Source organism: Suricata suricatta, chromosome 2 (genome assembly GCF_006229205.1).
Source record: "Suricata suricatta isolate VVHF042 chromosome 2, meerkat_22Aug2017_6uvM2_HiC, whole genome shotgun sequence".
NCBI lineage: Eukaryota > Metazoa > Chordata > Mammalia > Carnivora > Herpestidae > Suricata > Suricata suricatta.
Window position 1 is genome coordinate 65420853 of NC_043701.1, and position 23203 is coordinate 65444055.

The 23203-nt window shown below is 35.9% G+C and overlaps 1 protein-coding gene across 1 annotated transcript in view; it reads left to right on the forward strand.

Annotated features, from left to right (window-relative positions):
• The window catches only part of PTPN12 (protein tyrosine phosphatase non-receptor type 12), a 92641-nt gene that overhangs the window by 64570 nt on the left and 4868 nt on the right, over positions 1-23203 (forward strand). Inside the window, exons 12-15 of the mRNA XM_029927894.1 lie at positions 8535-8620; positions 16751-17724; positions 21500-21577; positions 22385-22452. Of these exons, the coding sequence (XP_029783754.1) occupies positions 8535-8620; positions 16751-17724; positions 21500-21577; positions 22385-22452 (1206 nt within the window). The remainder of the gene's footprint in view (positions 1-8534; positions 8621-16750; positions 17725-21499; positions 21578-22384; positions 22453-23203) is intronic.

Here is a 23203-nt window from a genome sequence, read left to right on the forward strand (position 1 = left end):
CTCTCTAAAAAATAAAAATATAAATTTTTAAAAAATTAACTGTTGTTCTCTCTCCTTTTCCCTACCCCCAACCTATGTAATTATAAGTTGATTCTACATGAATTGTATTTTGCTCTTGGTCATAATGATATATAATTTTAATTTTGTACAGGCTTTTAGTTAAGTAGAATTGTATATAGTGCTATAATTAAGTTCCTTTTTGGCAGGTGTTTATTAGTTCAGTGTCATTTTAGCTTGAAAAGATCTTATTGGCTATTCAAAGTTTTGACCTGACAAAAATACTGTATTCTCATAGTGTTCTTATGTCTGCCTCTGTTTTCTAACTAGTTCTTTTATTTGCTGCCTTTACATAATGACCTTGTCCTTGAAATTATTGGGCTATTTTTTTGATAAAATTTCTTCATATTTTATCACTGAAACTAACATAGCTATCACATGATAAATTGAACTTAGCCTCAATAACTGAAGTAAAATGAGGAAATGAGTTGCAAAAATTATAACCTTTGTTTTCCTTTTCTTCTGCACATTGTTTTAGGCACTTTGCCAGACTATTTGTTTGAAATTTCTTGGTTTTACATATGAGAGATTTGTTACCAAATGGTGATCTCAAGGTCTTAATATAATATAATATTATTTTGACAATATTGATTATCATGAGCTTTAGGGGCTATGTATTGCCTTTATTAGCCATGTGGTAATTTAAATTTTTCAGATTAATATATGTGGCCTCATTTTTATTTCCTGTATTAACCTAGGAATCATTGTACAACTAGGCCTTCTACATTGCCATCTCCTTATCCCCCTTGGTTTAATTAAAGCCTCTTATAATCTGTATTGAATATAACCAAATACTTTATAATATAGAATAGGATGTTTATGTAAGACTATATATAATATTATTTAAATTGAGATTCAGTTAATGCTTTAGAAAGCTTAAATAGGCTGTGCTTTTTTTTCTAAACTATAATGGGAAAATTGTTTTAATAAATGCAAGATTTAATAAATGCAAGAGAGAGAGGAAGACACAGAATCTGAAATAGGCTTCAGGCTCTGAGCTGTCAGCACAGAGCCTGACGCGGGACTTGAGCCCCCGAACTGTGAGATCATGACCTGAGCCGAAGCCGGACGCTTAACCGACTGAGCCACCCAGGCGCCCCAAGATTTAATTTTAAAGTTAGTTTCTATACTTATGAAATATAAATATTTAGACTACCATTTCTTTAGTATATGCAAGTGAAAAATATCTAACCATTGTTTTTTAAATATGTAGATTATTTTAATCCATTTTTTACTGAGATATAATTGGCATTTATTTAATATTATACTGGTTTCCAGTATACAGTGTGGTGATTTGATATTTGTATATATTGTGAAATGATCACCACAGTAAGGCTAGTTAACCTCCATTATCACACATAGGTACAATTTTTTTCTTTTGATGAGAACTTTTATGATTTACTCTCTTATGAACTTTGAAATATGCATGATAGTATTATTTAGTCACCATGCTATACATTATATACCATGACTTTTTAATTTTATAACTGGAAGTTTGCATAGTTTGACCTCTATCATTTTATCTCCTTGACCCATTTCACCCACCTCTGGCAAGCACCAATCTTTTCTCTGTATAGGAGTTCACATATATATGAGATTATCTAGTATTTATCTTTTTCTTTCTGACTTATTTACTTATATAATGTCCTCAAGGTCCATCCATGTTGTTACAGATGGCAAGAGTTCCTTCTTTCTTATGGCCAAATGATATTCCTTCATGCGCATATACCACATTTTCTTTATCCTTTCTTCCATTAATGGACATTTGGGGTTGTTTTCATGTCTTGGCTATCATAAATAAGGCTGCAATGAACACAGGGTTGCATATATCCTTTTGAGTTTGCGTTTTCACTTCCTTTGGATAAATACCCAGAAATGGGATTACTGGGTCTTATGGTAGCTTTATTTTTAATTTTTTAGGAACTTCCATTTTTTTTCCGTAATGGCTGCACCAATTTACATTCCCACCAACTGTCCACAAGGGTTTCCTTTTCTTCACATCTTCTCCAACATTTATTATTTGTCTTTTTGATGTTAGCCATTTTAACAGGTGTGAGGTCTCACTGTGGTACTGATTTGCATTTTCCTAATGATGAATGATGTTGAGTGTTTTTTTCATATGTTCCTGTTGGCCATCTGTATGTCTTTTTTATTTTTTTATTTAAAAAAATTTTTTTAAATGTTTTATTTATTTTTGATACAGAGAGAGACAGAGCATGAGAGGGGGAGGGGCAGAGAGAGAGAAGGAGACACAGAACCAGAAGCAGACTCCAGGCTCTGAGCTAGCTGTCAGCACAGAGCCTGATGCGGGGCTCAAACCCACCAACATGAGATCTGACCTGAGCCGAGGTCGGAGGCTTAACCGACTGAGCCACCCAGGCGCCCCTGTATGTCTTTTTTAAAGAAATGTTTATTCAGGTCCTTTGCCATTTAAAAAAAATTTTTTTTTAATATTTATTTTTGAGAGACAGAGACAGATCATGAGCAGGGGCGGGGCAGAGAGAGAGGGACACACAGAATCAGAAGCAGGCTCCAAGCTCTGAGCTGTCAGCACAGAGCCTGATGCGGGGCTGGAACCCACAAACTGAGATCATGACCTGAGCCGAAGTCAGATGCCCAACCGACTGAGCCACCCAGGTGACCCTCCTCTGCCATTTTTAATCAGATTGTTTGTGGGTTTTTATTTTTTTTGCAGTTCAGTTGTATGAATTCCATATATATTCTGGATAGTAATACCTTATCAAATATATGATTTGTAAATATTTTCTATTACATAAGTTACCTTTTCAATTTATTGCTGGTTTCCTTTACTGAGTGGAAGCTTTTTAGTTTGAGGTAGTCCCCTTTGTCTTTTTGTTTGTTGTCTTTTTGTTTGTTGTCATCGTCGTTGCCTTCGCTCAAAGATATTTTTAATACAATATTCAGTGTTATATATTTAAAGCTTTTAAGCATATTTAAGTAATATTCAGAAACTGATCTGTGGTGAACATTGCATTGCTCTCATGTGTTTTCTTGTTACCAGATTTTTTTTCATCTTCTTTTTCATAAATTAAACTTCCATTTTATTAGTCTGAACTTCACACTAGGATTTTAATTTTGTTATAGATTGTATCTGTCTAATGGGTCAGAGATTTATAAATAGCTAAGGAGTACGTGAAGGATCATACATTGTAAGGGAAGAGATTAAATATCACCTAATAGCAGATTAATGGTTATTTCAAACCTACTTTCATACATCATTGCCTGATACATAGGAGGCACCCACTAAATGTTTGCTAACTAAACTTAAAATGTTAGATTATGTCCTTGCATTTTATTTTATTTATTTTTTTTACATTTTTATTTATTCTAATTTACATTCCATGTTGGTTAGCATATAGTGCAACAATGATTTCAGGAGTAGATTCCTTAATGCCCCTTACCATTTAGCCCATTCCCCCCTCCCACAGCCCTCCAGTAATCTTCTGTTTGTTCTCCATGTTTAAGAGTGTCATGATTTTGTCCCTCTCCCTGTTTTTATATTATTTTTGCTTCCCTTCCTTTATGTTCATCTGTTTTGTATCTTAAAGTCTTCATTTGAGTAAAGTCATATGATGTTTGTTTTGTTTTGTTTTGTTTTTTTGACTAAATCCACTTAGCATAATACCCTCTGGTTCCATCCATGTTGTTGCAAATGGCAAGATTTCATTCTTTTTTAAAAATTTTTTAACATTTATCTATTTTTGAGACAGAGGCAGAACATGAGCAGGGCAGGGGTAGAGAGAGGGGGAGATAGAGACTCTGAAGCAGGCTCCAGGCTCTTAGCTGTTAGTGAGCACAAAGCCTGATGCGGGGCTCGAACTCACAAACCATGAGATCATGACCTGAGCTGAAGTCAGACACTCAACCAACTAAGCCAACCCGGCGCCTCAGTTTCATTCTTTTTGATTGCCAAGTAATACTCCATTGTATATGTATATATACCACATCTTCTTTATCCATTCATCCATCACTGGACATTTGAGCTCTACATACTTTGGGTATTGTCGGTAGCACTGCTATAAACACCGGGGTGCATGTGTCCCTTTGAAACAGCACACCTGTATCCCTTGGGTAAATACCTAGTAGTACAATTGCTGGGTCATAGGGTAGTTCTATTTTAAAATTTTGGAGGAATCTCCATACTGTTTTCCAGAGTGGCTGCACCAGTTTGCATTCCCACCAGCAATGCAAAAGAGGTCCTCTGGCTGACAAGGCTGTCTTTATTCCATTGAATATTCTTTCCTGCCTTGTCAAAGATTAGTTGGCCATACATTTGTGGGTCCATTTCCGGGCTCTCTCTTCTGTTCCATTGATCTGAGTGTCTGTTTTTGTGCCAGTACCATACTGTCTTGATGATGACAGCTTTATGATACAGCTTAAAGTCTGGGATCATGATGCCTCCTGCTTTGGTTTTCTTTTTCAAGATTGCTTTGGGTATTCAGGGTTATCCTTGCATTTTATTTATTTAATTTTTAAAAAAATGTTTATTTTTGAGAGACCGAGACAGAGCATGAGTGAGGGAGGAGCAGAGGGAGAGAGGGAGACATACAATCTGAAGCAGGCTCCAGGCTCTGAGATATCAGCACAGAGCCCAACATGGGGCTTGAACTCACTAACAGTGAGATCATGAATGACCTGAGGTGAAGCTGGATGCTTAACCAACTGAGCCACTCAGGTGTCCCTGTCCTTGCATTTTAAAGCTGACATGGCAACTGCGAGATTTACCTTTTGGACAAGGTGGCTATTTCTATTTTGTCGAAAAGAACCATTCTCTATAGAACCCATTCTGAGGAAGCTCTATTTGGTGAGAAAAATATTGTGCCAAAGGTTGTGTAATGTAGTTTCTGATATTATATTAACTACATATAACTCAATGGATGAATGGATTTAAAAAGTGGAAGGACAAATGGATAGGAGAAAGACAGCTTGCCATTCTGTGTAATGTTTTTTATCTTGTCCTCTTAAGAAATCTTGCTTTCTAGGTACTGTTGAATCTGGGTGACTTGTTTTTATAGGTTTACATGTGGTTTGAGACCATAAATCCCATTCAGAAAAAATATGGAATCTAAAAAACTGAGGAAAATCATTTTAGAACTGTATGGTTGAGTAAGATGATTTGAAATATTTTCTGTACCTCTCTGAACCTATACTGTGAGAAACATTTATAAAACTGTTTATTATTTCTCTGAAAATTTAGAGGGAAAGTTAAAAAAAAAAAACTCCCAAGCTGTATGTTCCAGAATTATTTTCATAGAAATTTTGTTTGGAATGCTGATCATCAGTACACGACTCTATAATAAATATTTGTGAGGTGCTTCAGTCAGTCAAGCATCTGACTTCGGCTCAGGTCATGATCTTGCAGTTCATGAGTTCGAGCCTGCGGTCGGGCTCTGTGTTGACAGCTCAGAGTCTGGAGCCTGCTTCAGATTCTCTCTTTTCGGTCTCTCTCGGTTCCTCCCCTGCTCATGCTCTGTTTCTCTCTCTCTCAAAAATAAATTTAAAAAAACATTTAAAACCTTAAAAAATGATATTTGTTCAAAGTTATTACAACTAAGGTGACTTTTCAAGGTAATAGATCTAAAGTGAAAATTCATTCTGGAATGCAATAGACTACTGATTTGGAATTTAGAAATCCCTCAGTAAGCAAACATCTGTATGATGTTCATGTTTGCTTTCTTGTATATAAAAGATCAGTTATCAACACCAGGCTTTTCAATTCTGGGATGATTGAGTAACAGCAATAGTCTGTTGTGTTGTACATTTTAGATGCAATACTGAATTCTGAATATTTTTCCTTAACTGTGACGTCTTTTATTTTTAAAGCACCTTGTTTTAATATTCTACAGCTGATAATTTTTCCTTAATTATTTGATGATTAGGTTCTGATATTTTTGTGTGTGGCCTCTCATATGGCTGTTATGTAGTAAATGAGACACAGAATTACTTCAGTGAAAGTAAAGGTGGGTAAAGGTGGTCAAAAAAGTTAAAAAATAGCAACTTTAGCTCTTCTTTAAACAAAAATACACTAGAACCTAATTACAAATGGAGTACTTAATTTCTAAAATTGCAATCACCACTGTGGTGATTGTTTTAGGTAATAAAAGCAGCTTAAGAGAGCTATCTACATTAGGACAAATGTGGGGACAAAAGCCGTAGATAAAGTAGTGTCAGGAGATATGAGTAGAGCAAACATTACTGGAGGTAGAAATAAGGAGTCCAAGAGCATTGTCCTTTTGTGAAGTCCAGTAACCGGGAGCATCTGGTCATGCTGTGTAGGCAACGGTTCTCTGAGTTGCACTTCTGTATTGCCAACATTCATTTCTTTCATCAGATGAAATTCAGCATGTTCAAAAGTCTTAACCTCCCCTCAAAGTTCTTTTTCTTCTTTTGGCCCTTCCTACTAATGGCTCCACCATTCTCTCATTTATCCAGAATAAGGAATCCTTCCTGACACTTTCTTACCTTTATCATCTTTGTTGTCATTTGCTTAATTTCTCTTCCCACCCATTCCCTTCCATACTCTGTTTTTTTGTTTTGTTTTGTTCTGTTTTGGTCAATATCTTAACCTATCCTTTAATGTCATTCTACATACTGCCTTAATATTCCCAACTTCTTAATATTTCTCAACTATATTCGTAATGGCCACACTTTCATATACGATCTCCTTTCTCTGATTTCATTGCTTTATGATTTTATGACTACCCCTTTCACTTTTTAATTTGGTGATATCACTAGACTATACACTTCTTGGAGTTAAGTACTATGTTCTTTACACTTTTGTATCCTCTACAGTGCTTACTGTTCAGTGCATTTCACAGATTGAGCTGTTCCAAAATCCACAGTGCTCTGAAAACCTCCCTCTGTGGGGAGGGAGAAGGAGTTTGGGAGTGTCGGTTTGGTATTATACCCATTTGGCAGCAAAATCTAAGTTGACATGACTTGAGGCTTTCACATTGTAGTATAAAAAATTGCTGAGTTTTGTAGTTTAGAGGTAGTTTCATATGGTTCCCCCTGAACTTTATTTAACCTACTTAATGTGAATGATCACAGATTTTGATACAGAAATATTGAGTGTTATCATGGGAGTATGTTTATAAGCAGATGAATTAATATGTCAGAGGTATCTTTAATATTTGTCTAGGTGTAATAATTAATAGTACCCCCGTTTTTATTCTTAAAGAGCCTGATTTGGATAATAAATTATATGGCTACTTTGCCGTAGCAGATATACCTGCAACAGATGCTTTGGCTATAGTAGGTGGCTTTAATTAAAGATGAAAACATCCATTCTCATGATGTAATTGTTGTTCTGGTCAGAGTAAGGTGCAGAGTTAAGATGCATAAAAATCTCTTTGGGTACATCTGATAATATAGCAGGAGGTAAGGGGCACTAAAAATTGTTGAAAAGTTGAGATCTTTATTTTCTTTGGTTGGGCCTACTTAGTTAAAAAAAAAAACTCATTGGCAAGAAATAGTTATAAAGGCAAAGAAGGTGCTATGAGATCCTTCTAATTGTACTGACTCTGGAACATCCATGTTAATGAGTATTCTTGGTCCTTGTGACCAGCAAGAACAGGGATAGCCTTGGAAGGGCTCTCTCTGCCTTTTTTGGGTTTATTTGATTAGAGAGTGATATATGGTTATATATGCTCATGGAGTAGGGCACTCCATGGTGATAAAGGGTAGGGTAAAGATTGATTAAAATGATTTCTGGGACCTGTTTAAAAGTACTAAGTAGCAACAGGTATCCTGAAAAAGATTGGGAAAAGTATAAAGTATAAGCCTTATTTTGTTGCTTTTTTCCCCTTCTCTATACATGCTAGATTCTACTAGTAGTGATGCCTGAAAAAACTATCTTCTTTGATCTTTATTTTCTTGGGAAATCTGTTTCTTTATGGAAACAATTGAAATGGGTTGAAATGCCGTGGCACACAATTGAGTTTTCAGTAACTGGAAATAGTGTGTGTAGTACTTTTTTTTTAAGTTTCCTATTATTTTAGTAATCTCTACACCCAGTGTGGGACTTGAACTCACAACCCCAAGATCAAGAGTCACACACTCTTCCAACTGAGCCAGTGAGGCACCCCTAGACTTCTTTCAATAGGAATCTCTCTCGAAGTTTGGCCCTTTCAGATTAAATAATAGAGAATATAAACTCCATTTTGGGAAAATTGTCATTGTTTGACAGATCAAAAGCCAGGAAACAGTTTGTGTGAGGGGCTCAGTTGGCTTAAGTGTCCGACTTCTGCTTAGGTCATGATCTAATGGTTTGTGGGTTTGAGCCCTATATCAGGTTCTCTGCTGTCAGCTTGGAGCCTGATTCAGATTCCTGCTCCCCCAACTCCCACCCCTCCCTCTTTTTCTTTCAAAAATAAACATTAGAAACAGCTATGTGACACATGAGAAAGGAAAATTATTTTTCTCCTAACTTTAATGAAGCATTTTTTTCTTGGCAGAATGAAATTAACACTGAAAATATGGTCAGCTCTATAGATCCTGACAAACAAGATTCTCCTCCTCCAAAACCACCAAGGACCCGCAGGTATTGTATGTCACATTTTCTTTGAAAGAACAGTTGTCTTTTACTTACTCTTAATTAAAATAACAAATTCTGAATATTTTCAAGTTATTTTTTTAACTTTTACCATTCTTTTGTTTAGGATATAGTATAGGTATGGCAATTGTTACTAGTGTACTAAAAATTTTCACTCTGGATAAAATTTCAGTAGTACACTGTACCATAACAGTGAACATACCTATGAACTGACAGTAGTTTATGTTTTGGTATGTGGTACAATTAAAATATTAAATTTTCTAAAGATGTCCATTTCTCTCTGGATTTTATTATTTCACACCATGCTCATTTATAATAAAGTCAGGATATTCTTGTACCCTTTTTTATTTCATTTCTTCTTTCAGAGTAGCTGCTAGGTCAGTTGTGTGGTAGTATGGAAACAATATAGACAGAATCAGAAAGATTCAAGTCCTTTCACCCATTTACTAGCTTTGAAGTCCTAATTTAGGCCTCTTAACTTATTTGATCCTTGGTTCATTTTGTTTTTGTTTTTTGTTTTTCTAAGTAGTGTCTTAAGAATGAAATGAAATAAAGTATATGAAAATGCTACCTATAGGACTTGACACATATTAGGTTTCCTTATATGTTTTCCCATTACAATTACTATACAATTAATCATAATACCTTATATACAGTCTTGTTTTGAGCAAAGGATCTGCCCAAATTGACTGGCTTTCCCTTAAAGTAGGACTTCTTTTATATAGGATTCACCACTTTTTTTTCCCCTTAAAAGAGTTTAATAGAAGTTGACTGAAGATTAGTGGGGTTTGGTCTTGGCATTGAGTTGCTACACTTCAAACGAAGAAGCCTACGATTTTCCTTGATAACTAAGGCAAGATATACTTACTACAGTCTCTGGAATACTTTTATGTGCTTCTCTACAGAACAGTAGAAAGCGTATGAAGTTGGGTTTATGTCTTAGCATTTAAATGCTCAGGATGTTAACTGTGCACTGGCAAAACTTCCCACTAGTAGTTTCTTATTAGATTTCCACTTTGGTATCTATCTTGAAATTGGAATTTTAGCCTCTTGGGGAAGGTATCAAGTTAAAATCTATAAACTGTTAGCTCTCTAACCTCTTTGTCCCTCACATAAGTTCTGTGGGATCCTAAAAGAAACTGTACTGGCCATAAAGGTGATAAATCAGGAAACATTTTTGCTACCCTAGTGTCTTTTAATATTTTGAAATGGAGCCAATGTAGAGGTTGTCAAAGTGTACACTGATATTTGTGATGTACATAGCCCTCTCTTTCCAACAACAAACTGGTAATATCTTCCTAATTTTGCAGGGGAAAAAATGAATAGAATGTTGTGAAATTTAAGTCTTTTTTTTGAAAGTTTGACACTACTCTTTAATAAACAAAAAGGATAATAAAGAAGTAGCAAATGAGTAGTAACAGAAAAATGTTCATTCAGCTTATGATAGAATTTTACTTAGGGATATGCGCTGAAGTTAACCATTTTTCTTATTCATGCAGTAGAGTCAAATGGCAGAATTTCCTTGTGTTCACAAGCATATCCTGTGAGTTCTAGGTTAAGATGAGTTTTAGAACTACTATAAATTGTCATAAAATCACAACCGTGTAAGATTGATTAAAAACTAATAACTAATATACTTTTTTTTTTCAGTATGGCTACAGCAAGCAAATAAATCAATTGGTTGTTTAGAGTACATGTTCTTAGAGAAAGATCTAGAGAGGAAGGCCTATGTTTGTTGTATTAGATTTAATCAGTCATATAATTCTGGTTTATACATAGAGTATTGTAGGTTTTTTGTTTTTAAATTTTTCAAATGTTTTTATTACTGAGACAGAGACACCGAGCATGAGTGGGGGAGAGGCAGAGAGAGAGAGGGAGACCCAGAATCTTAAGCAGGCTTCATGCTCTGAGCTGTCAGCACAGAGCCCAATACAGGGCTCGAACCCACAAACTGTGAGATCGTGACCTGAGCCCAAGTCGGACCCTTAACTGACTGACTCACCCTGGAATCCCAGGAGTATTGTAGAATTTAAACAATTTCTATTTTCTATTAAAACATTTTCTATTTTCACTAAAACCAGCACTCTGCAAGTGTACCATATTAGCTGTTTCTATAAATTGTCAACAGACTTACTACAGTGATAGTATACTCAGTACTTTCTTCTAATGCCTCTAAATTCAGACAAAATTTTCAGTAGGAATAGAATTGGAAGGAATATGGAATGTGGTTGTTTCAGACGTTTTGGTATCGACGAGAGGTAAAGGCTTATTGAGAGTTTGGTATTTAGAAGACATGGGGCAGAAATAAAGTCTTCCAGATTGTAGACAGAATATAACAAAGTACCAAGGAGAGAACCCTGATGATCAGCACCATAATTTGTGAGGAGCAGACTAAAAGAAAGCTGTAAAAAAAGGAAAACCACAAAGGGTAAAACCAAGAAACAGTGGCATTCTACAAGCCATGAAGGAATTTCTTATCTAGCACAAGTACAGGAATATCAATGTCTTCAAGGTTGCCTGGGAGAGTGAGTGGACTCTCAGACATCTGTGGCTCTTAGAATATGTTGGATATGTGAGGGCATTTGTGGGGTCAAAACAAGGAGTTAAGGTTTGCTCAGTTGGAGGCTTTTTAAGTTACCTGATTTGGGGAACCCTCATCTAGCAAAGATGTGGTTTTTTGGTGAGGAGTTTGGTGGAACTCTGGGAAAATGGGAAGTAGAAAAAGTAGGTGATGGGAGAAACCCGTATCTCATAAAATAGTTGTTATTCTTCTGCATTGTTTTTTTCTATTAAAAAAATCTTTAGCTCTTTTTTGAAATGTTATTTGTTGATTTCTTTTAACAAGTATATTAAACCAAAATATATTGCCTTGAAGTGGTTTATTTTTAATAAAGGAGCAAAGTGAGTGAATAAAAGTAGAAAATGGTCCTACAGACCAGCCAAATAAGAAGTGATTAAAAGAGGTACCTTTCAAAATATTAAATACCTGGAAATAACCTGTAGAAAGCAGAACCTTAGGTAGAACTATCTTCATTTGTATTAAATTGAAAAAAAATTAAGTGTTCTTTGTTCAAAAAGTTAAATGTAATTTAGCTTTTGCAGTGATATTTAAAATACCATTTATTTTCAAGTTTGATGCAATTTTCACTAAAATACTTAAAGGGATCTTTTCTGAACTTGACAATATAATGTTAATTTGGATGAGAAAAGAGGCAGAAACATCAAAGAAAACTGGCTGAAAAGAGTGATAAGTGAGGACCAACTCTTTTAAAAATGACAAAACTGTAATATATAAAACAGCTGGTCAGTGGTTAAAAAAAAATATGCCAGTTAATAGAGTTGAATCAACAACTAGGGAATAGATCTTGTTAGGAATTAATATATACTAAACAGGGAGAAGGAAAAGGTTTGGTTATTTATGTCATAATATAATATTACTAACCATCTGAAGAGAAATATATTTAGATCCTTATACCAAATAAGGCAGGCTTCAGGTAATTAAATAAAATACAGAAAGTCAAATTATTAAATCAAAATACAATATTTCACAGACTTGTAAAAGGGGATATAATAGAAGGATATAGCAAATCACAAAGGACAAAAGTGATTTGACTGATTAAAATTTCAAAGTTCTAATTGGATTATTCCCAATTTGCATTCTTTAAGATAAATATAGATTTTGGCAAACTGTAAAAATATGCATGTTTACAATAGTTCTCTAAGTCTTGTGTTACTCTTTTTCACGGTTAGAAATACTTTTGATCTCAGGCATAATTTAAAAGTTATTGATAGAGTTGAGTACATATAATAAAACCAAGCAATAAAGGATAAACACAAGTAGAACATCTTTCTCACCTCCAAAGTTTAAGCTATATAGGATATAAAGTAATCATTATATCGGGCCACCTGGGGGGCTCAGTCAGGTTAAGAGTCCAACTTCGGTTCAGGTCATGATCTCACGGTTCGTGAGTTTGAGCCCTGCCTCTCTGGCTCTGTGCTGACAGCTTGGAGCCCGGAGCCTGCAGTCTGCTTTGGATTCAGTGTCTCAGTCTCTTTCCGCCCCTCCCCTGCTTGCATTCTCTCTCTCAAATATAAATAAATGTTTAAAAAAATCATTATATCAAAAGTAGTCATTAGCATTGATATAACACCTGTATTTATGTTTTCTCATCTTCCTTGTTTAGATTGCCATGTATTCTCTATTCATTCTGTAGGTAGTCAGTAATATGTCAGAGTGGTGAACGCTGGGACTTTTATAGGAATCTTGACACAAGGACATTAGTATAGCTGCTTTCCAAAGGAACTGATATGCATGGGCTGGCCGAGTTCAGCCAAGAGCACAAGTCTCCTATCTTCCAGTCCATTAATGCTTTCTTCATTATATGGTGTTACCTCTGTAAAAAAAAGAGAGTAGAGGAAGTTTTTGTTTTTAAAAGTGTTCTGTTCTAATTTTTCAGCAGTCATTTCCTTCACTCTCTTATTTCCCCATATGGAATCCAGCCTAACTTACTGTAAGAAAAGTAATTTTTTGATTTTATATAAAACATCAATTTGATTTAAAAAAAATTTTAATGTTTATTTTTGAGAGAGAGAGGAGAGCACGCAAGCAGGGGAGACAGAAAGAGGGACACACAGAATCAGAAGCAGGCTCCAGGCTCCGAGCTGTCAGCACAGAGCCTGATGCAGGGCTTGAACTCACTGAACCGTGAGATCATGACCTGAGCCGAAGCCAGACGCTTAACTGACTAAGCCACCTAGGCACCCCTATAAAACATCAATTTGAAACAAATTATAGAGTCACTCATTTTAAGACCCAAACAAACTAAATGTAATTTTTTTATTCTTATTTATAAAGTCCAGATATCTTAGTGCAAAGTTCACAGTATAGCTTCAGTCTTCCTTTTCAGTTTTATTTTTCACTGTTTCTCTGAACCATTGTATTCATTGTTCCGTCCTCTTCTGGTACTGGTATAACGCTTAGTATGCGGTAGGTCCTAAATGTTTTGTTTTGTTTTGTTTTTGAGAATTGAAATCTATTTCTTCCTCAAAATAGATGAGATTAAAACCAGTATTTACAATAAAAATTATGCAAGTCATATCATATATCTATTAGGTAGAATTTTTTTACATCAGAGTATCTAGTAAAAATATGAGTTTTGGATACTATAGTGGAAAATCCATATGTAGCATATTTTGTTTTGTGGCTGGGCTTCAAATTTTTGTGTACATGAAAGTGCTCTTTAAGTGTTTTAAGCCTTGTTCTAACCAACCTTGAGTCAAGAAAGGATAAGGAAGAAATCGTTAGTGTAATTACCAATAAAATTTGTGAGTAGCCACAAAAACCCACAAAGGGATACAAGGAAACTTTTTGAGGTGATGATATATGTTTATTACCTTGATTGTGATGATAGTATCATGGGTATATGCATGTGTCCAAAATCATCAAATTTTATACATGAAGTATGTAGTGGGTTTTTTGTGTGTGTGTGTGTGTGTGTATCAACTATACTTCAGTAAAGCTATTTTTAAAAATGAGTAGCTGAGAATATATTTATTGTATATTTTTGACATCCTTCACACTGCTTCCAGAAACACAAGAATATTGGTTAAATAAGGCTGTTTGAACACATTTAACTCTGGTTCCTCCCTAAACTTCCTAAAATTATAGTGAAGGAACATAAAAATGCATAAAGATTTTAAAAACAAAATTGGAGAGGGATGGCAGCAGATAGGATGATGACAAAATTATGGAAAGTGGAAAGAATATTGACCAATATAAAGGGACTAACAGAATAGGGAAAGCTAAAATTTGCTTTCCTGTAGGTGGGGGAAGCCCACAGGAAGCAATATTTGTTGCTTCGCTTTGGATTCTCCAAAGAATCCTCAGAAAAGCTGAGAAATTGGAGGTCCCCCTTAAGGCTAGTGTATAGGATGGGACTAAAAAAAAGGAGACTACCTGAGTGTCTCTATAAAGAGTATTTAGAACCCCAGATTCTTTACATCAAATTGAGCACATGACCGATTCTCCCACATTTGGACACACAGGAAGGATTTACTCTGGACTGGTTGAACCCGGGGGCCTTTGGATTCAAGGACATCAGGTCCAACTGATGGTGGGGTTTTAGTGCCTTAATGAAAACAGGAATATGTATGCTGAACGATCAGATCCTCCAGTTCCTTTGCTCCCAGATTGCTGGTGGGAGACAGAATCTCCCTCTTGAAAAACAAACTAGCTTAAGACATGAAATGTACACTTAATCATTGTTGTGGCCACCAATATTGTTACAAGGGCTATAGTCATTCCACATGACGGCTAAGCCACAAGCTTCAAGACCTCCCCCTTACATAATGTGTATAGATCATGCAGTTATCAGGCATTTGACAATGTCTCTAACATGACAGACCTAAATAAGCAGGAAGAAAAAGGAACCTGGATGAAACAGAGATAATACGCAGTACAAAAAAGATAATAAGGTAAACTTCTAGTATTAAAGAACATGAATGTTTTTTTTTTTAAGTTTTTATTTATTTTGAGAGAGAAAGATAATCCCAAGCAGGCTCCTCACTGATAGTGCAGCGCTCAATGAGACTCACAAACCAGGAGATCAGGACTAATGACCCACCCAGGTGCCCCAAGAACATAAATTCTCTTATAGAAAGTTCCCAATCTAGGGGGTACCTTGGTGGCTTAGTCCATTAAGCATCCAACTCTTCTTTTTTTTATAAAAAAAACTTTAAGTTTATTTATTTTGAGGGGGAGTAGTGGCAGACGAGGAGGGGAGAAAGAATTCCAAGCAGGCTCAACACTTCCAGCATAGAGCCCCATACGGGGCTCAAACTCTTGAGCCAAGAGATCATGACCTGAGCTGAAAGTAAGAGTTAGACACTTAACTGACTGAGCCACCCAGGCAACCCACCTTTAACTCTTGATTTCAGCTCAGGTCATGATCTCACAGTTCGTGAGTTTGACCCCCATATGGGGCTCTGTGCCAACAGTGCAAAGCCTGCTTGTGAATCTCTCTCTGCTCCTCCTCTGCTTATGCATGTGCTCTTTGTAACTCAAAACAAATAAACTTAAAAAGAAAAAGTTCCCAATCTAGTAGATAAAAAAATTATAATACAATGGAGTTCCATGATGAGACTGTAGAACCTCAAGAACAAAAAGCTCCAAAAGAGCTTTTGTTCCTAAAAGCTGAGAGACAGAGAGACACTGAGACAGAGAGAGAGAGAAACACAGTTCACATTCATAGGAGCAGTAATCAGAATTACAAAATTGTGAGGGAAAATTATTTCTAATAGAAAATTCTAGATCTTTTCAAAAAATCAATAACCTTGAAAATATAATACTCAAATATATAAAGCCTCAAGAAATTTGCCTCCTATATGGAGTTTTTAAGAAGAAACTGGAGAATATAACCACCAAAACCAAGAAGTGTACTTTACGGAACCTGGAAAATAGGAGAGTCCAACACCGGAGAGAACGTCAGCTCTTTGGGCCTAGGTGGTCAGTGGTACACGCTGGAGCTTGAGCCCCAAGGAGCTAAGAGGGACGTGTGTGGTGTTGATAATTACCTATAGTGTGCTTCCTGACTGACTGAGAAGAGGTGTAGAAATGTGGGGAAAAAAAGAAGGGCTGAATTACTGATCATGCATAGAGAACTAAGCCATCTGAAACACAAGGCAATTAGAGAAAAACAAGAGGTTGTGTAAGAGAAGATTAGGAAATCATGGTGTCATGGGTAAGAATGATATCTATAGTGATAAGATTGAACTAGCTCAAAGTTATAACAGTATCGAGAAGACAGAAAAGATATATAGTAGGAAGATAATCGAGATTGTGTGAAATCAAGAAATAACAATTTATGGAAAAAAGATAATTTATGCATTTTGAAATATTTTGAAATAATGGAGGTGAGTCTTACAAGTAGCTCTTAAAAAGGTTGAAAGTTGATGTCTCTGGGTAGCTGAAAGGCTGTGGGAGGAGACCTGTTTTTCATGAAAATCCTTGTATTTGTAAACAGTATATATATTGCCTCACTAAACATTAAATTTTGACAGTTTATAGTTTTTTATTCATGAAAGGATGAGCATTCTTATGATGCCTTTTAATGTTTTCAGTTGCCTTGTTGAAGGGGATGCCAAGGAAGAAATACTTCAGCCACCAGAACCTCATCCAGTGCCACCCATCTTGACACCTTCTCCCCCATCAGCCTTTCCAACAGTCACTACCGTGTGGCAGGACAATGACAGATACCATCCAAAGCCAGTGTTGCACATGGTTTCCTCAGAACAACATTCAACAGACCTCAACAGAAACTATAATAAGTCACCTGAACTTCCAGGGAAAAATGAGTCAGCTATTGAACAGATGGATAAAAAACGGGAGCGAAATTTAAGTTTTGAGATTAAGAAGGTCCCCCTCCAAGAGGGACCAAAAAGTTTTGATGGGAACACACTCTTGAATAGGGGACATGCAATTAAAATTAAATCGACTCCACCTTGTATAATTGATAAAACCTGTAAGTCCCAAGAATTGAGTCCAGGGGATCCTAAAATAGATGATATTTCGCAGAATTCTTGCGTGGACTGCAGTGCAACACAGTCAAGTAAAGTTCCAGTTGTTCCAGCAGAAGAATCACAGAAGAACTCAGGCACACCTCCAAGGCCAGACCGCTTGCCTCTTGATGAGAAAGGACATGTAACGTGGTCATTTCATGGACCTGAAAATACCCTACCCATACCTGATTTGTCTGAAGGCAGACCCTCCGATCTCCACTGTCAAACAGTGAAAACTGTGAGTTTAACACCAAGCCCCACAACACCAGTTGACACCCATAATTCTGCAGATCATAACAGCTCGCCTCTCTTCAGAGCACCCCTCAGTTTTACTAATCCTCTTCACTCTGATGACTCGGACTCAGATGAAAGGAACTCTGACGGTGCTGTGACCAAGAATAAAACTAATATTTCAACAGCAAGTGCCACAGTTTCTGCTGCCACTAGTACTGAAAGCATTTCTACAAGGAAAGTATTGCCAATGTCCATTGCTAGACATGATGTAGCAGGAACAGTACATTCAGGTGCTGAACAAGGTAATAACAACAGGATCTAACACTTAAATATTTTTGCTGTGTGCCAGTCACTGTTCTGAGCACTATATCCATTATGTTTTGTTCCATATTTCACTGTAGATTATTTGAGATACTATTTTAAAGAAGGTTTATATTTAAAAATAATGATAAAGTAAGCTCTATTTATTACCTTAATTTGATTAATTGCATTACTAGGTTTTGTGTTTCCAAGGTATTTCAATGGTTGAAACTGAAAAGTTTTGTGCTTTAGTATTTTATGTGGGCCAAAACTTTATCTGACTGAATAATCAGAAATAATTTAGGGAAGACAGAACTGCTTCACGAAATAGTGACACAAATGTTGTCAGATGGCTTCATTGGGCCTCTAACTGTGTTTATCACAAATACCAGTTCACTGTTTAAAGCTTTTTTTAACTACAGAATACCTTTTATACCTGACATAAGGTTGCTTTCACCTCTAAGATGAAGCAAGAGGCAAAATTGCAACTACTCAGCAGAGTACAGGAAATTTAATTCATTTAGTAGTGAGTGGGACATATCCTTATCTAAGTCCTTGATACGACTATTTAAGGACTTGTCAGTGAGCTCTGATCATGACCTATATAGGCTTGTATTTACAATGTACAAGCAAAATAAGTACTGTGAACTCGAAGGATAATTTTCTGTTTCTATTTCTGACCTAATAAGTACCACCCATAGAATGGCGTCTTTATTTTCCCCAACTGACACAGACTGTGTTTTTTAATCTTGAGAATGTATCTGGTAGAGTAAGTGAGAATCTAAGGAATGTTCTTAAATTTATAGGATTTTCTGTAGTCTTGATTCTTCTGTGTTTTATTTGAAGGACCTTCAGAAGATAATGGTTACCATAACAAACATTACCAGTTTGCCATAATTTATAATTGTTAGTATCTGTTTCCTCCTCAAATTCAGAGCTTGAAAAATAAATGCCAGGTTGTAGCTACACAAGAAAATGGGTTGATGAGAAATTTTCATTTTGGGCTTTTGAAGTACATCAAGAAGGCCATCTATCTTGTATCTTGTACCTAGGAAATATTTTTTTTTAAGGATCAGTAGAAACAGAATTTGGTGTGAGGGCAGGAAGGATGCATGATATGATAGCTTATTAAAAATTACTGCCACCCGACCAGTCTTTTTGTGATAACAGAAAAAGTTCCTTCAAAATACTGGGGCGCCTGCGTGGCTCAGTCACTTAAGCATCTGAATTCCGCTCAGGTCATGATCTCACAGTTTGTGAGTTGGAGCTCCACATCGGGCTCTTTCCTGACACCTCAGAGCCTGGAGCCTGTTTCCGATTCTGTGTCTCCCTCCCTCTGCCCCTCCTGCGCTCACACTGTGTGTGTGTGTGTGTGTGAGAAAAATTAACATTAAAAAATAATAACAAAATAGGAAGTACTGAAGAGGATGTTTGAAGTTATCCTGCTGTATACTAGCTCACTTCTCTGCATTTTATTTGTATTTCAAAACAAAATAGTTGTAAGTGACTTCTGGTTTATTTTTGCCCTATCCTAACTATGCTAAGTGAGTTTGGTATTAACTGAAGATTTTCCTGTGTTACTGTTCTGTGCTGCAACATAACAAGCAGTCCTGTTTTTGATGTTTCTAGTTATTTGTAGATGAACCATTGGCACAAGAATTAGATTTTTGTTTGCTTGTTTTAGACCTTGTTAGGGAGTTGAGCAGAACAATTGTATTTTGATACCTAAAACAACCTTTTGCTTTAGTTTCTTCCTGGCAAAAATTCCTGGCAATGAATTCTGATTTTAATATTGACTCTGGCTTCCTGAAGGATTTCTCAAACCTGGCTACACTGAGTCCCCATTCGGTGTATGATTTGCAAAAGCCTGTGTAAAATGTGTGGTGTCTGGTTGGATAATCTCTAAAATAGAACATAGGAAAGGTGTATAATATAGGAAAGGCAGTCCAAAGATTGAAGGAAAAACATGGAGCTGAAAAGCAAGAGCCACAGTTAGAAAATAGAAGTCTTCAAAAATAAACACTGCTATGAGAAAAAGAGGTATAGTTTCTGCAAGATACTTAATGTAAGCAAGACAGCCTTTCATGATTTGTTCACTTAATTATGAAATGGCACTACAGTGCCAAGATTATGTATCCCTTCCCTCTGACAGCTCTCTTTCGTTGTGAGCTGTTAGTAACACAAGGGCCAGGGGAAGAATGATGGTGTCTCAGATTATTACTACTTAGATAAGGTGGATGGGTCTTCACTTTATATGCAGGAGAGAGTTACAGTTACTAGTGACTGACATATAAAATACTGGACTAGAATTCTTACTGAGACCCAGAGTCTGTATTTTCTTGGGTCTTTAGCTAACTAAATGTTGGAAGGACAAGCACAATCATATCTGGCTTATGCTAGTTGAAAACTGAAATGGCTTTGTTTGATTTTCAGTCTCTTTAACGCATAGCCTATCAGATATGGTTAAATAGCAAAGTATCGTGGCAAGATTTTCATTTTTTAAAGAGAACAGCTGTCAAGGCCCAGACAAAATAATACAGGATTCTTACATTTCCCTTTCTTCACCCCATCCTCCCTAACCTGAGAACCCATGCACGGAATCATATCCTCATATTTTCCTTCTGTACCTCCAGTGAAACCCCATTTACCCTATTGTAGAAAGGCTAAGAGCTTCTTTTGTTTTTACTGGTGAAAGCCTTTAATATGGCTTCAGTCAGTATTCTCCCAGTAGGTCATAAGCCATTGTTCACAAGATTTTAAGCATTAAATGAACATTAAAAAAAAGTAATAGTTTTATGCTAGAAAACGAACACTTCAGATTTGTTATTTTAGTCACTACTGTTTAAAATATGATCAAAGGACATAGGTTAAAAATGAATTGGATTTAAAAGGTAAAAAGGACGGGGTGCTTGGGTGGCTCAGTCGGTTAAGTGTCCAACTTTGGCTCAGGTCATGATCTCATGGTCGTGGGTTTGAGACTCACATCAGGCCCTGTGCTGACAGCTCAGAGCCTGGAGCCGGCTTCAGATCTCTGACCCTCTGTCGCCAGCGTGGTTTCTCAAAAATGAATATAAAAAAAATTTTTTTTTAAATAAATAGGACAGGTGTGTGGTATGGCAAAACTCCTGTTAAGAGTTAAGCAGTCGATTCCAGTTTCAGAAACACTGGCTTGAGTCAAATGACCAAAGGTTTCTTTTGTGCACTCAAAGCATCATCTGCAAGCAAGTAGAGACGTTCCTTGCGCACTGGCTTTTCTACTGAAGGCTGTCTTCACACTGAGAGGACAGAGTGGTCGATGTCTGCAGGGTGTTAGGAAAGTCAGGAAAGAGTCATTTTCTCTGCAGCAGTGAATGAGTTCATTCTGCTTTGCTCATTTCATAATTCTTGATAACACATTGAGTAGTAAGGATTTCTTGTTTTTTGCATTTTTAAAAACTGATTCTTTTAGGGGCATATGGGTGGCTCATTGGTTTAAGTGTCTGATTTTGGCCCAGGTAATGATCTCATGGTTCGTGAGTTTGAGCCCTGCATTGGGGTCTCTGCTGTCAGCCCAGAGCCGGCTTCAGATCCTCGGTCTCACTCTATGCCCCTCCCTGGCTCGTGCGTTCTCTCTCAAAACTAAACATTAAAAAAAAATAAAACTTGGTTCTCTTAGATACTTGTGGAAATGATTTTAGAATGTCAAGAAAGTCTCTTATTTTGCTTAGATAACAAGTTCATTTTTTAATGAGTTAATATTCTTTAATAATTTGTTTGAATTTTATGTATTTAATGTAGATGTCGATGTTAGTGAAGATTCACCTCCTCCCCTACCTGAAAGAACTCCTGAATCCTTTGTGTTAGCAAGTGAACATAGTGAGTGTCTCTTCTTTTTTATTATTGTACTGTAATAATAAACTCTGAAAAACATGGCTGATTTTTAGTTTAGTAACTATTGAGCTGCAGACATTCAAAAAAGGTTTGAATTGATATTGACAAATGTTTTTAATTCCTTGTATGAAAAAATTTTTTGAAAAATACATTAAAATATTTTTATTTGCTATGATTGGTAGAATGGCTGCATTTGTTGGATACTAGAATTTAGTTAAATATTTATATGCAAGTTGGTATCTTTTTATTCATTAAAAATAGCATTTATTAAAATACATTAACTGCCTCACTGGGTGCCAGTTTAGGCAAGTAAAACATTTAATTTGGTTGTAGTTGGGCATCACCTCAGTTGGTGTTAATTGAGGGACACTTAAGGACACATCTATATCGTTAAGAACTAGGAGAAAGGGATCATATTTCAAAACCTTGATAACAGATTTCTCCTCGGTTTCTTCTTAAAAAAAGAGTACAGAAACACTATAACATATTTACAGTGTCTTCTGCTTGGTAGGATCCTCCCTAGTCCTACCTGAGTTACAGTTTACCAGCATTTTATTAATTTTAACTGATTGCAAGAATGCTAAAAACAGTGAAGCTACTAAACACATCTAAGTATGCCACATGTATACGCTACAGTGGGCTTATAATGATAAACAGCATTTTCTTAATAGAAATAAGAAAATATTTTATGGAAGTGATAGTTTCTAAAAATCTATTGGGTCTGTTTCTGCATCTTTAATGTAAGAAGTTCAAGAATTAAAGATGTTAACTGAAACATTTTCTTTTTCTCAGATACACCTGTAAGATCTGAATGGAGTGAATTTCAAAGTCAGGAACCGTCTGAACAAAAAATATCTGAAGTGAGTCCTTTTGGGGTTGGAACAGCTATACCTCAGTATTTTTGCTCTTTTGTTATCTTTTTCACTGAAGACTATTAAGTATAATTTTTGATCAGCATTTCTTATGGTAAGATTTCAGATGAAAAGCCTATATAAAATTTGAGATCTGAAATTTTTAAAAAGGGCAACATGATCTACATATAATCATCACTTCAGAGTATTATTTTCCAAGGCTGCTTTTAAAATCTGTAAATTACGCTGTGTTTTAAATCATTTTGGCCGTGTGAATGAAACAGGAGTTAACATTTTCAGGGTCATAGTATGTTCTTAGAATTTGTTCCTTCCATTATAACACTAAGTACATAGTCCCATCCTTTGGTTTATCTGGTTATGTGAGGTTTCCTTTTCACATTCAGCAAATGTTTGGCACCTAAATATATTAGCCATGGTCCCATACCATTTTTCATCAATATTAATATTTTTCACATATCCCCCATATCTTAATAACCTCCAAATTAGAGTACATCTTACAATTGATTAAGAAACATAATATACTTTACTTGGCACACATAAAATAGCAGTAACTTGTAATAATGATGTTATTTATGTCCTACCATGTATGATATCATAATTTGATGAATACGGTAGAAGACAAGCAAAATGGAGTTGTGTGTATGTTCTTTTGTATAGTTGCTCCTGCATTTTCAGTTTCCATTCAGAAGGAAAAAGTAATTTCCCTTTTTATTCCCAGTATAAAATATCATAACATTTC